Source organism: Bicyclus anynana, chromosome 5 (genome assembly GCF_947172395.1).
Source record: "Bicyclus anynana chromosome 5, ilBicAnyn1.1, whole genome shotgun sequence".
Classification (NCBI taxonomy): Eukaryota; Metazoa; Arthropoda; class Insecta; order Lepidoptera; family Nymphalidae; genus Bicyclus; species Bicyclus anynana.
Genome location: NC_069087.1, coordinates 15,856,287 through 15,870,934, shown reverse-complemented (window position 1 = coordinate 15,870,934; position 14,648 = coordinate 15,856,287). Strand labels below are relative to the sequence as shown.

At 35.3% G+C, this 14,648-nt stretch overlaps 3 protein-coding genes across 3 annotated transcripts in view; 2 read left to right on the top strand and 1 right to left on the bottom strand.

The window, feature by feature from the left end:
* The window catches only part of LOC112043700 (peptidyl-prolyl cis-trans isomerase G), a 244,743-nt gene that overhangs the window by 131,036 nt on the left and 99,059 nt on the right, over positions 1-14,648 (top strand). The window lies entirely within an intron of this gene.
* LOC112044242 (probable RNA-binding protein 18) lies at positions 131-2,911 on the top strand. Its single transcript, XM_052881640.1, has 4 exons — positions 131-358; positions 595-680; positions 1,449-1,659; positions 2,118-2,911. The coding sequence occupies exons 1-4, from the start codon at positions 344-346 to the stop codon at positions 2,388-2,390; spliced, it is 585 nt and encodes a 194-aa protein (XP_052737600.1). The 5' UTR covers positions 131-343; the 3' UTR covers positions 2,391-2,911.
* On the bottom strand, positions 3,175-14,633 carry LOC112043621 (RNA polymerase I-specific transcription initiation factor RRN3). Its single transcript, XM_024079125.2, has 7 exons — positions 13,639-14,633; positions 12,199-12,313; positions 11,438-11,590; positions 10,474-10,689; positions 9,104-9,465; positions 8,497-8,722; positions 3,175-7,103 (listed from the first exon to the last, which is right to left on the bottom strand). Exons 1-7 carry the CDS (start codon positions 14,045-14,047, stop codon positions 6,890-6,892), a joined length of 1,695 nt encoding a protein of 564 aa, XP_023934893.1. The 5' UTR covers positions 14,048-14,633; the 3' UTR covers positions 3,175-6,889.

The following is a 14,648-nucleotide window of genomic DNA, read 5'->3' as shown; positions in this document are numbered from 1 at the left end:
TACGAAACAGTAATATAGATAGACGCTTTATCTATGAATATGTTACTTGATTCGTGGTATCATCTGTTGTTTTAATTTTAAAATTTATTTTACTCTTTGGTTGTTGTCGTTAGGAGTAGGTATTAGTATTCTGTGGTTGTCTTTGTCTGTGGTTTGGATGAATCGATTCTAATTTTACTGTGATTTTACATTAAAATTTGTGTTTGTGAAGAAAATTCAAATTTATTATGTATTAAGAGGTCATCACGAGTTTGTAAATATGTGACAAGTTATTTCATACAAATTGACGCCTGACTCTGGACGCCATTGAATACTGTAACGCTTTACCAGAGTACGAACAACAATGGAAATCTCCTCGGTTTGTTTCCTAAATTATTTCTTAATTAACGCGCGAACAATACTCGTCTTAGATTATTAATCACCGAATACATCATACTAAACTTTTTGACGCATGTTTCTCGCTTGTTTAAAGAAAACTTACAGGCTGTAATCAGTCAAAAGCCCACAAGTGTCGCTGTCGGACTTAATAGTTGTTAACTACATAAACAGATTAATACTGGCGTATCACTAATGTAATTGTATTTTTTTTTACAGCTCCCCTTGCATCTGGATCCTATACAGCAAGCAGAACGATGTGACAAAAGGCTTTGGATTGGAAATTTGGACCTGCGTGTTAATGAGTATGTTTGACTAATCATTCAGTTCATTTAATTAGTAACGTTTAATTTAGAATCTTCTTCTTTATCCAGTTAGTTAAAATCAATTTAGAAAATTATGTACGATGTGCTGAAAGTGATGAGATTTTGCGATAACTTGATAGTGTGTGAATAGTTGGCTTACTTAATTTTAACTTTCTTTAAAAAAAAATGAGGAGGTTCTCAATTTGACAAGTAATGTATTTTTTAAGTAATAATTGAGAGATCAAACCTATCCCACCTGGAAAGCCAGAGTAAGACTTCAAAGGCCATGCAAGTTACACCTACTAGGTACCGCTCTGCATCCATCAATCTGATTACCTAAGGTAATTAGATGGAAAAACACCTCCTCATTCCTTAGAGATTATAGGCTTATGTGCCTTTAAATACACTGGCTAGCGTGCTGTGCAGAAAGGAGATCACAGCAATTCTGGTTGGTAGTTGAAATAGAAATAGTCCTTCCCTGTATGAGCTGAATGGCTAATATTGAATCTAATTTATAGTGATTGTCTGGAAGAGATTGCTCTTTAGCGATAAGACCGCCAATTGTACATTAGTCTAAGTATTAATTTAAGTTATTGTTTATTTTTGTTTTTAGTGTACAATAAAATATATTTCTTCTTCTACAATGTCAATATTTAAATTTCTGTGCAATATACCAATTTTTAGTAATTACCCAAAATCTACTATAGTAGTATTTATATTGCATCTCTGAATAAACAATCGATTAAGCGAAACCTTTTCTTATTACCGGTATCAATTACTGAAAATGGTCCGCGTGTATGGCAACATCGAGAAGTTTGACATGCTGTTCCACCGCAGCGGGCCCAACGCTGGCCAGCCACGGGGCTTCGCCTTCGTCACCTACAAGCTGAAGCAGGATGCTATCAATGCTATGAACTCCTTGAATGGTCAACTTTTGGGCTCAAAGAGGATATGCGTTAAATTTGCCAAAAATACTTCAGTAAGTATCTTATTTTTTTTATTCATTTGAGATAATATGAAATAACTTTTTGATTATTCTTTTACTACATCTTTTACATGTTAGCTTTGTTTGACCAAAACTTTAGTTTAGTTTGACCAATTCATCTACTAATATTATAAAGCTGAAGAGTTTGTTTGTTTGCTTGAATGCTTATCTCACGAACTGCTGCTCTGATTTGAAATATTCTTTCAGATATTTTCGATAAATGGGCTATCTATATCTAAAAAGATATAGATAGCCCATTTATCGAGAAGGGCTATAGGCTATAGGAAGGGCTATTATCCCTGTATTACAGGAAGCACGCCGGTAAAACCGCGCGGCGTCAGCTAGTTTTTGTATATTTAATAGGTATTAGAATAGATTGTTAAAGTATTTTTCTAAACCACATTTTATAATAAATATGGATGAAAAAATATATTACTTGTTTTCTTTAACAGGACGATCAAGACAAACCAAAGCCAGAGCTTGGCATTGCAGCCCTCAGTGGTGTCAAACCAGAGTTAAAATTGAGCAAAAAGACTGCCATCCAGTCTATTGAAGCCAAGCTCAAGATGATGGAAAACATGAAAGCAGGAGACGACTTTGTCGTCAACAAACTAGCTGCCAACGAAACACCCATCATCACTCAATATCAGACAAAACACCATCAGCCCCCAAATAAAACGATAAGTTCGTTTAAAAGAAGACATCCTTACCATAAGAAAAGATAATTAGTAAAATTTAATTTATAAGATAATAATTAATAAAATGATAAGTATATATTTTCATATTAAATAGGTTGCAGCTTTTGGTCATATTTGGTCACAGTCTGGTTTAAGTAATATGTTATTTCTATTTTCTAATGCTCGAATTTTGCTTGAATTTAATGAAGCATATGTTTTTCTATGGCTCGATCCTAAAGGCAATTTTTTTTTAATATTTCCCTAAATACTGAAATGTTCAACAATTAGAATTTAATATTGTTATTTTGTAGAATTAAGATTAGTAAAAGTTAATACTCAAGATTAGATAAATGTGATGATGAAGTTGGTCTCTGGTTTGATTCTCTGTATTATAATATTGCATTTTTACGTGTTCTCAACTAGCAGGGTTTTTGTCAGCAGTATTTTACTACTTAAATGTTTAATATTAACAAACTAGGCTATTTATTATGAGATTTTTTAATACCTATGGTGTTCAATTAGCTAGTGTTTGGAGTTTATGCAATGAATAAATGTTTTTTCTTCAACTATTTGTTGTCTTATTCTAATTTATATTGTCTAAAATAACAATTATAGAGAGGTAAGATTTCATTTTTTGTTTATTACGATTTAACCCAAAAGTTCTTTAATATATATCTGTAATAAATAAGTAAGTAATATGAGTTGCATTTTGCCCCCATATTCGAATAAATAAATACAAGAATTTTCAGCAGGAAAAACCTTGTACAGAATATAGTTGGTTAGCTAAAAAATAACAAAAATTATGCTGCACAATATAAGTAGGAAAAATCAGTTTTAATAAATAACCTTTATTGAGGAATCAAGCGGTATTTTACAATTGTTTTATAACTTCTAGACATATAAAAGTACTTAAATGTAACAGGAATATAATATGGATATTTCATATAATTTACATGTAACAATACATTTTATTTGATAGGTTTGTTAACAAAATTACCTAAGACGTATTGAGGCATTTTTGACAAAAATCATTAGCATTAAGCATTTACTACATAATATCTATATACGAAAAAAATGTGTGTGTCAGCACGAATGGAGTTTACTCGTACAGACCGACTGTCTATATAGCTGTATGTTGCCCCGCAGCATACACTATGTACGTCTCAATAACTACGCCTGAAAATTGAAAGGTGCGCAACCGAGGAGCAGCAGTCAGCGGCGTGCGCGCCCGCCATCAACGCTGTTGGCGGCAGCGCACGGTGAAAGGTGCGCAGAATAGTTTGCGCACAAAATACGTAACGCTGTGTCATTAGTTCATCGAATTTTACTGCCCATACCGGGGGCTACAAAATCGATTCTCAAGGAGTAAACTCCAATAAACTCCAAAAATAGACGAAAATTCGAAGTAGCGGCACGAAACTACCGCTGATATTTATTGCGCAGTATTCAAAAATAATGCTAGACACCCACAATCCATTAAGTCCACGTGCCTGCTTTTTTTGGTTACGATTTGCATGATCCATTGGAACCAACACAGTTTTATTGGATGCCCTGCCGGCATAAGGCAGCTTGGAGGGGGTACTTTTAGGGATAAAGGGCGCGCACGCGTAGCGGCAAAGGCTCTCGACTCTCGAGTCTCATTCTGTCCACAGTTCTGTAGCGTTATTAAGATGTTTATAAAAGTCCTTATTGTGAGTTTTGTTTAGATAGATTCACCTCTAACTCAGTATAACACGAAACCATAGAAATAGAAAAATAAGAAGTAAATTCGAAACTCGCATTTGCGAAAAAACATACAGAGAATAGCACTACTGATTGACTCTTCACTTCACTTCACTTGGTCCCTAACTGGGCCTCATAAGAAGACTCGGAGTCACATAGTGCACGATGGAACGAGCTATGTTCCAAGTGTCTGAGTGACCTAATCAGAAATGAGGAGATCCGTAAAATAACCAAAGTCATGTGTACATACCAGCGGCGAAGAGTTCATGCAAGCCGATTCCCGCCGGGTTACCTTTAAAAATCCATGTTGCACCGTATCTAAATATATGGAAACCTGAGTTTGTTTTACGCTATATGAATAGCCTTTTTTTTGGGACCGCTTACCTTCATCTAAATTCTATCCTTCGCCACTGGTAGGTACATACTGTCCTAAAATCAGTCCTTTTTAACTTTTTCAGAGATAATAATGATTATTCTCTCAATAAAAGACATATTTTCAAATATTTACAACAATTGTCTATCATATAAACAGTTAGGCATAATATTTAAATACAGGCGGAAGCACAACCTGTATGGATATATCACTCTCTAGTAATAATATATTTCATTGATTAACATTTTAAAATCTACTACATCTCATTGGTTTAATAGAGAGAATTTGATAGCCAGACCTTAGAATCTGGATCTATCTAGACCTTTGTTCTTCCATACAAACGAAGGTCTAGATACAATTCTTTTACAGTATTATGGCTCGTCTACACTAATTGCCACGATATTCATCACACAAGTGATCTCTCAGTCAAATTTGGTACTGCACTAGATTGGACCAAACTAGGTTTCAAAAAATTAGTAATTCTTTTAAAGGCAAATTGCATACGTTTTTATAATAAACTGTCACATGAAACCACTGGCATGTCTCTCAATAAGTTCAAAGTTTTTATTAAACGCAAGCTTATAGGAAAGTATTATAGTATTAATGAATATATAAACGACAAAAAAGCTTGGAAATGAAATGTATTATACGACTGGCTACTTATACACCTATTGTTAAATGGTGATAAACTGAAAAAGCAATAACCTGGCTGAGTTTGTTGTGGGCTCTTCTCGGATCGAGGCGATTTGGAACCCTCGTAACTTTAAATTTATTTTAAATTTTCGACTTTTTTTTTTTTAATTTCCGTTTTCGACTAATTATTATCACCATTATATTATAATACCTGACCATTCGAAAGTGCTTGCTTGTAAAGCCTAATTGAAATAAATGAATATTGACTATACTAATACTAACTATTAATAAATATTAAAAGTTCTATAAAATATCAGATGTGGCTATTTCATCCTCTAGAACGGCTGTATTCGTTACAAACAAAATCATCTGCCCGAGTAGAATTGCAGTAAGTTTAAATTAAAACAGGTATTCATTGTTATCCTGCTGTTCTATAGACAGTGACAACCACACGAGCAATAAAGGAGACGGCCTTCGTGGCGCAGTGGTATGCGCGGTGGACTTACGACACGGAGGTCCTGGGTTCGATCCCCGATTGGGCTGATTGAGGATTCTTAATTGGTTTAAATCTGCTTAGGCCTATTTACCACCCTACCAGCAGACATACCTCAAACGATTTAGCATTCCGGTGCGATGTGTAGAAAAGGGTTTTGGATTTTCAACCTACTCCTCTAACAAGTTAGCCCGCTTAGATTGCATCATCACTTACCATCAGGTGAGATTGTAGTCAAGGGCTAACTATCCTATGCCTATGTCATACTTTTCAAGATTGGCTCAGAACAATAGACCCAGCATCAAAGGTGTGCATAAGGTTTTTAATTATGGTAGGCGTTATACGCAGAAAATTCCTTTACTAACACAAGTACGTAATGAGGTATGCATTTTTTCATTTATGGAATGCTACGAAAATCTCTTAACGTTGCAGATTGTTTGGTCTTCAGAACAATGATATTAGCAATCATATTTACTCTATAAGTCGTCCATGATGACTGATAGTGTAGATGAGCCATTACAATATGAATTTATACAAAACCAAAGATTTTTTACTATTAGACAAGTCACTAGCGCGTCGAAACTGAGGCGAACAAAAGTGGCTAATAGGGTAGTTGATTCATATCGAATTTAATATAAACAATATTAATTTCTTGTAGTATATGGAATGAAGGTCCGAAATATATCGATATCAATTAATAAATGTTAAGGATTTCTTAAAAAAACTTAATTTAATAATCACGTATTTTTTTAAAATTTTCCAAATGTCAAAAACGCTGTCGTCCATTTTGTGACGTCACTTGATGTACTAAACGTCAGACTTTGTTATCTAATATTTTCGTCAAACGCGCCGTTTGTAAGGGATTTAACAAAGTGACGTCATGAAAATTTTAAATATAGACAGTCGTGGCCGACAGGCGTTTTGGCTCGTGTCAAAAACATTTAAAAACTATAATTTTCACGTCTCGAAAAAGTATGATTTTTTTTTTAATCTAGTAGATAATGAACAATTTAAGACCATTAAAAAAAGTGTCAACTAGCCTATTGTCTTAATTTCATTTAGTCGCATTGTAAACAACGAAATTTATTTAAACATTAAACAAAATAATACCTAAATATTGTCTACAATGCAGAGTTGTGTGTTCAGGTGTAAAAACTATATAAACATAAATATTGTTGTGTGTTTGTACGCTCAGTGGAGTAGCTAAATTCGTATCACTTTTTGCGGTGATCTTGTAGGCACGTAACATATCTAATAGTATAAAATCTTTGTACAAAACAAACTTTAAACAATAACATTTAAGTGTATTATATTTTATTGATGCACTTACATACTAGTATATATAGATTCACTGGTTTTGAACCCGGGCGATATACAGTTAGTCAGTGAACTAGCTATTTTCTGCGAGGGGCTCGGCATTAAGTAGTCATCGTCCTCAGCTTCTAACTTCCTTTTCAAACTATTGTATTGGGTTTCATCGTCACCATCTTTGAACAGGTTTTTATATTCCATACATAGCGGCCATATAATTTTGCCAGATCTGTAAAAGAAAAATTTATTATTAACTAGCAAACTGGATAAGATAAGAGCCGTGATAGCTCAGTGGATATAACTTCTGCCTCCGATTCCGGAGGGTGTGGGTTCGAATCCGGTCCGGGGCATGCACCTCCAACTTTTCAGTTGTGTGCATTTTAAGAAATTAAATATCACGTGTCTCAATCGGTGAAGGAAAACATCGTGAGGAAACCTGCATACCAGAGAATTATCTTAATTCTCTGCGTGTGTGAAGTCTGCCAATCTGCAAGTCTGCATTGGGCCAGCGTGGTGGACTATTGGCCTTATCCCTCTCATTCTGAGAGGAGACTCGAGCTCAGCAGTGAGTCGAATATGGGTTGATGACGACGAAACTGGATAAAGCTTTGCCTTGACCTTTGTGCGGTTCTTCCCTACCCCTACTTCTAACCTTCCCTACTCCCACCCTACCACTACCCTAAAAAAAAGAAAACAGTAAAAACCATTGTCGTACTTCAAGGAATATTATAAAAGAATTAGCTAAATTGGTTCAGTCATTCTCGAGGTTTGCGCTTAGCAACACATTTCATACATTTATTTTTATACTTGAACGCGACTTCGTCCGCCCTTAGACCTCTTTAATCCAGCCCTTACAGTATCATTGCTGTAAAAATGTAGTAACTTCTCCCGTTTTCCCAACATTTCCTTTCACTGCTCTGCTTCGAATTTTATAACTTATATAAAATAAATATATTTTATAAAATAAACAATATAAATTTAAACAAGATTAATTTTGATATTACCACAACATATTGTTTTTCCAACATAATAAAGCAAATTTTGGATTTACCCATTAGGATAATCCATGCGACGCCCACGTATCTTTTGTGGAATTCATTCAGCTAACAGATCATCATCAGATATTTACATTACAACATCAAGATGCGAAAAATGGATGCATGGATTCGTCAGTTTTTCGCGAATAGCATAGCAAAGTAGACTAAAAGAGAAAACTAAAGATAAACTACTAAAAACAGCAATAAATAATTTAACTTTCGCAAATTAACGCCTGCTTTTACTTAATTAACAAATCAAACCTTCAGTGGAGTCACGCATTTGTGAACATTGTGTGTAGGGTTAAAGGATCCTTTGACTGTTAACAAACACGTCCAAGTATTTCATAAAGAATTACACAACAAGAAATGTGGACGGCTCGAACGCCACGAGTATACTGTAGCCGATCGTAAGACGAGCGCCTTAAATCGCAAGTCGTTGCCGCCAACCGATCCTTCCTAACTCCCCACTCTTTATGGAACCGCCACCTGACGTCATATACTCAGTATACTATATCCTACAAAAGTGTAATAAACACCTACTACAAATCACTATCTACATTAAAAAAAAAACAACACTATACTCACACAGGCAACACATAAGGATCGTACGGGAACCACTCGTCATACTTCTGCCCATCACTGTGCAGGCACAGCCTCAAGTTCTTCTCAATGATGGCCTGGCAGTACACCACCTGGTGAGACCTGGTCACTGACGAGAAGGCCCTGGTCACTTGTGGCGGACAGGTCTTCAGCGGGTTCAAGTTGCATGTGACTAGTCTCGGTAGGTTTAAGGATTCTACAAAGTTCAGACCTGGAAGGGTAAATTATTTATTACTACTTGGGCAATTACTTTAACTGTAAATTGGAAAAATTATCACAATAAGAGGTTCATAAGTCATTATCAGCCTCATCAGGCTCACTAAAGGGCAAAGCAGAGGTTCCCAAACAATTTATAGACCACTTCTCTAGCTAGTTGCTTATGTTTTTTCCAAGGTAAGGGAGTGTACCACCACCTACTTTAAAACTCTGGACTAAGAACATCTAGGGTGAACAAAAAACCTCAGTAAGAAGAGGAAAGTCATCAAGAGTTATTGCCGTTTGCCATAGAGATTACAGAATTCGCTATGAGCATACAGAACATAGATGATTAGTAAAAAAATAATAATTCTTTAAAATCTTTATATGTACTTACTCTCTTTATTCATAAATAGATGATGATTCTTAAACGCGACCAAATAAAAAATGGCATGGCAAATAGCATGGAACGCTCCATGCACTTTAGTATTATCAGCAACAGTCGACTCCTGAGTGGCACCAATGTAGGAATGGCACCACTCTGCCATTGTCTTCAAATAGAACACGAGCCTCGAGTTTGGCACTCTGACACACCGTGCCAGTAGACCTGCCAGGTGGCTGGCAGCTGTCCGTCGTGTTGCCAAAGCCCCGGGCCCGTGGCCATGTAAACCAGCAGCGACTATCCAGAGATTTGTGAATATGCGATCAGCGCATTGTTGGTTTATCGATATCGCGTATAGTAGAAGGAATTGAACATGTCTGTAAAAAAGTATTATTATAATTCTCAAGAACTTGGACTCTGCACTGTTTGACCTAATAAGATTTTGAGCAACTATAATGTAGAGCACTTAAAACAAATATTCACTTGTAAATGTAACATTAAATTGAGAGGATACAACATCAGGCTCAGATACCAAAGAGCTTCCCTTAAACCCCTCAAACACTTCCTTAGTAATAGTGTATTAGATTAAGGTAGAAGCTGATCCAATCGAATCCAAGCATCTTTATCATTAAGGAACCCATCAATTGTGTAATAACCTTGTTTTAGCAGACTTACGGCCAGTTTCTTTATCGTAAGTCAAAGTAACGTCATTAAGCAAAAGTGACGGTCTTAATCACGAAAAAATAAAGTCTTCTTTACTACTTACTACTTTTACGGTTACTTTAGCGTTACATAAAGAAACTGGCAGTTAGAAGACAACTTATTTAACAAATCAAACTGTAACCGAAATAAGACCCTAGAATGGCAGAGCGAATTGACCTTGAGAGAAGTCACACACTTGTGAACATTTTGGTTAGTGTTAAAGACGTCTTTGATAGTTCACTAACACTCTCCTTTTCCACTCAAGTCCCGCCTATCCCAAGTAACCCATAAAGAATTACACAACAAGTAATGTGGACGGCTCGAACGCCACGAGCAGTCGAGCACACTGAAGCCAACCGGACGACGAGCGCCTAATATCATACGTCGTTCCCGCCAACTAATCGCTACCCCTCTCTAAATCCCTACTCATTACGAAACAAGTCCCGCAAGCTAGCGTCGGCACGAGCCAACACGAGATCGAGCGACATCATATCCGTTCCAGACTACTATTTCCAACACTTTACTAAATAAATGTTTGCTTAGTCTTATTCATTAGCCCTCCCTCGATTTGGCCCAAATTACCGAGAGGTTGAAAGGGCCATGGGAGGTGGTGGGTTGTCCTATTCATTAACAGGTCCGTAACTAAATATACATGAAAAAAATTCAAACTAACACCAACTTACCTAATCCCATGTGTGGGCAATATCACTCTTTCAAACACATTGCACATAAAAGGCAGCACCCTTTCCCTCTCATCTTCCATCCACCTCAGCATTTCCAGCATACAATAGTCGAGTGTGTCACTAACTTCATCCTTTTCATCCACTTCCATGTCAAATATGGTCTCTTGGGACTTTTGTTTGTCTCTGTCTACAGTATTGGCATCCATGTCTACCAACCTACAAATACAATTTATTTCCGTTAATATACTCCTACTAATATTATAAATATATCCCTACTAATCTCTACTAATTCCCTACTATTCCCTACTATATAATATTATAAATGCGAAAGTAACTCTGTCTGTCTGTCTGTTACGCTTTCCCGCTTTAACCTCTCAAATGATTTTGATGAAATTTGGCACAGACAATCTTTAGACCCGGAAAAAGTACATAGGCTACCTTTTATTGCAAAAAAAAGGGATGAAGAGGTTGAAATAGAGGTTGAAAGTTAGTATGGGATTTCTTAATTTTAAAAGATAAAACCATGAAACTTTATAATAAAGCACTTGATACGACATAATTAAACATTTGTTCTAGCGTTTTTAAAATTTCAACGTGTAAGGGGATGAAATAGGGGTTAAAAGTTTGTATGAAGTTTGTCATTTTTGGAGATAAAAACATTACATTTTGAATTTAGGCACTAAATAAGAAAAAAAAATCGTTTGTTCTAGCATTTTAAAATTTTTACCAGTGTGGGGGTAAAATAGGGGTTGAATGTTTGTATGGGTGTTCGTCATTTTTGTAGATAAAACCATGAAACTTGGTACATAGGTCTCTTAGGATGTGCAGAGTTTTTCTACAAATGGAATTCCCGAAATTCGAACGGCAGGGAGCGTATTTGGAACGGGAACTACTAAGCCAAAGTTTTTGTAGTTAGTGTGGCGACAGGCAACTAGTTTTGATATACGAAATAGATGATACTTACTTGCTAACAATAACTGTCATAATTTGTTCTACAAGTGATGGTAAGTATTTGCTCATCCATATTAGGTTGTGTATGTAGGCTCTGTTGACAAAGCATCCAGCTTTGTAGTATGGGAATTGTTCTATCACTGTTTGCATTAGGATATCACTAGTCCTGAAATTAAATTATAAACTTTAATTTTTAAATAAAAATCCTTTAAAATGTATTATCATCATCATTATTAACCCATATTCAGCTCACTACTGAGCACAAGTCTATTCTCAGAATGCAGATTGGCAGACTTCACACATGCAGAGAGTTAAGAAAATTCTCAGGTATGCAGGTTCCTCACAATGATTTTCCCTTTACCATTTCAGACATATATTTAATTTCTTAAAATGCTAGATTCAAACCTATACCTCTGGAATCAGAGGCAGAGGTCATATTTACTGGGCTTTAAAATGTAGTAACTGTATTTTGTCAGTTACTACTACTAGTAGATTTTTTTCATCAGATAATTTTCTTTTCTTTTTATTCTGAGTTTAGAGCTTTAAGATGGAGGGAACAGGATTTCAAAATCAGGGTCACAAGCTTTAGGCACCGTTCGAAGTTATTTTCTGACTGTTACTGGTTGGTTTATTAGTTACATTCTTGGCAGGAATTGTCAGACTTAATAGGTTTCATTCAATATTGTGTTTGCCCTCTAAATTTTCTTCTGACATTTCTGTCTCTAACTTAAAATACAATTAACCTAAAAATAAAGACATGATATTTATACTTACATAGGCATAACAGCTACTATTTCTGCAATTACAGTATGGATGTTAGACCATTTAGAAGACATTTTAGTTAGACACAGCTCAGGCGATGGTGCATCCTCCCAGTTTTCACCCTCCTCTGAAAACATTGAATGTCATGGTCATGATTTGCTAGACAAGGGACATGACTTTTAAATTTTAATCCCTAATATTATGACAATTTTATTTTTCTTTTCAATTAAGTATTTTTTTGGAATATTGTATTAATATTTCATTATAAGGAAATATTTAAAAAAAACAATAAGACTGCCTTCTACTTTTACTTCGTTTACTGCTTTGCTTATTAGATAATTTCATTTCTGTTATGGTGAAATATAAGAAAACACTTACAAGTATAGGTACATTTTTTCTATGTCTAAGCAATAATGTTAAAAGAAATAAGAGGTAGGTAAGTTGCATAAACTACATTCAATTTTTTCAGCTGCACTGTCAACAGCGCAATGACAGTACAGAGACCGAGCTTAGGTTTACTAATTAGCATAGTTTTAATGTGCCACTTGCAGTCCACATATAACCTATCTACTTCTTATTTCTCCAAACATCTTTGTGTCTAAGGTAGTAAATCCTTATGTAGTATAGAAGTAGAATTTTCTATAAATACACCATATATAATAGGCAAATACATAATGTGTGTCTTTTAGGTAACTTACAATTCACATACATAAATTTTTGAAACTAATTTATCAATATTGCACATTATTATGCAACTGCAATCTAACATACTTACTATTGTGAATTAATGATTGAATGTGAAATATTTTGCAATAAGTAATAATAAACAGTATAGTAATGGTACATTAGTTGTTATTCTTATACAGGGTAGTTTAACTAACAGTGGAATATACAGACATTGTGGGGGCACCCCCAGGGGATTGTTCACCCGCTGAGTGTTGTATTTAAACTTTTATGTGTTTGAAAATTCAACACTTAGTGGGTGAATTTCCCTGGTTCCCTGGAGGTGCCCCTGCAATGTCTATGAATTTCACTGTAACTGTTCAGTTGTAACAAACAGATTCTATTGTGAAGAACTAGCACAAAACTCAGCTCTAAGCTCCATTAAAGTAAATTCCTTTCCTCCCTCCCCATTTCTTCTTGCATGCATAAGAAAGAGCTAATTGCTTCAATGAATATGGATTAACTAGCGAACACCTGTGACTTCATCCAAGTGGAATTCAGTTTTTCACAAATCCCATGGGGAAACATGGATTCTTCCAGGATAAAAAGCGCCTATGTGTTAATCCAGAGTAAAATCTATTTCCATTCCAAATTTCAGCTAAATTGCTTCAGTAGTAGCTGTGTTAAAGAGTAACAAACAAACTATTGCATTTTTTATTAGTAGGATTACATTAACGGAACCTACATTTTTGTGAATAAATATATATTATTATGTAAGTTTTTAGTTACCTTTGAACAATTTGACTAAAGCAGCCATTATCCTTGTAGAGTGATAAGTATGTGCAGTCACCAAACCTACCAAAAATCTACTATAAAGTTCTACCAAATCATCTTCGCGAGTCGCCCAATCTATTCCACATAGAACATCCACAAATGGCTTTAGATCTCTTCCTAACAACACAACACAATTTAAACAGACTTCAATCAATATCCTAAAGTTTGTGTCATTCAGTGGATGGTCTATTAGAATCTTCATTAGCTCATGGTATGGCCCTGAGTCACCATCTTTAACATAATTTACCAATACTTTCTCTATCTGATTCTTCTTGAAACTTATTTTCATGCGGGTGATAGCTGACTGACGCTGTAGAGTCTTCTGCATCAATGATGCCACGGTATTTTGTGCTGTGACTGCCATTTTTTAATTTGTTTTGAAATTCAATACCAAAATAAACTGCTTCAATATTTCACTAACTATTGGCGAAAGTTAAGTTCTTTTTGTTATGTTTTCTTAAGATCAGAGGATATGCTTTTTAAAAAAGAAACTATCTCAGGTTGTCGAAGAAGTTCTGCCTTCTTGTGATTTAATACGTCACGTAACACGTTGCTGCTGTCGTCAATGGAACCGTGAGGATTCTGCTCGTAACTGGTGCTCGGCTTGCTGTATAGAATGCTTGGCTCAACCGTTTCAACACTCCTCTTATCTTTGAGGTACGATTGCAGCTTTTCTAATACCACTTTACTGTCACCTTCTTTCTTTTCGGCACTATAACCTTCTTTGGACATCACGCTTTGAATTCACATTGTAGCTCCTATGTAATTTAGCACTACAAATATTATCAGTAGGGGGTTTTCTCACTTACTGTTATAGATTATTTTTTACCAGAATATTAACAAAATTGATGATTTTACTTGAAATAAAAACAAACCACGTGCACAACTATAAATTACGCGCAACTTTGAACTTTTTTGAAATCTCGAACGTCGTTGTCAATTTGTCAAAATCTTCAATTGAATGA

Bases quoted from the DNA above. Each gene is read 5' to 3' on its own strand.
- LOC112044242 (XM_052881640.1), top strand. The intron at 681-1,448 runs GTATGTTTGACT...TTCTTATTACCG, and splicing joins TTGGACCTGCGTGTTAATGA to GTATCAATTACTGAAAATGG. The intron at 1,660-2,117 runs GTAAGTATCTTA...TTTCTTTAACAG, and splicing joins AATTTGCCAAAAATACTTCA to GACGATCAAGACAAACCAAA.
- LOC112043621 (XM_024079125.2), bottom strand. From the start codon at position 14,047: ATGGCAGTCACAGCACAAAATACCGTGGCATCATTGATGCAGAAGACT. The intron at 9,466-10,473 runs GTAAGTTGGTGT...ACTTTTTTACAG, and splicing joins TTGCCCACACATGGGATTAG to ACATGTTCAATTCCTTCTAC. The intron at 7,104-8,496 runs GTGAGTATAGTG...TTTCTTTTACAG, and splicing joins GATCCTTATGTGTTGCCTGT to ATCTGGCAAAATTATATGGC.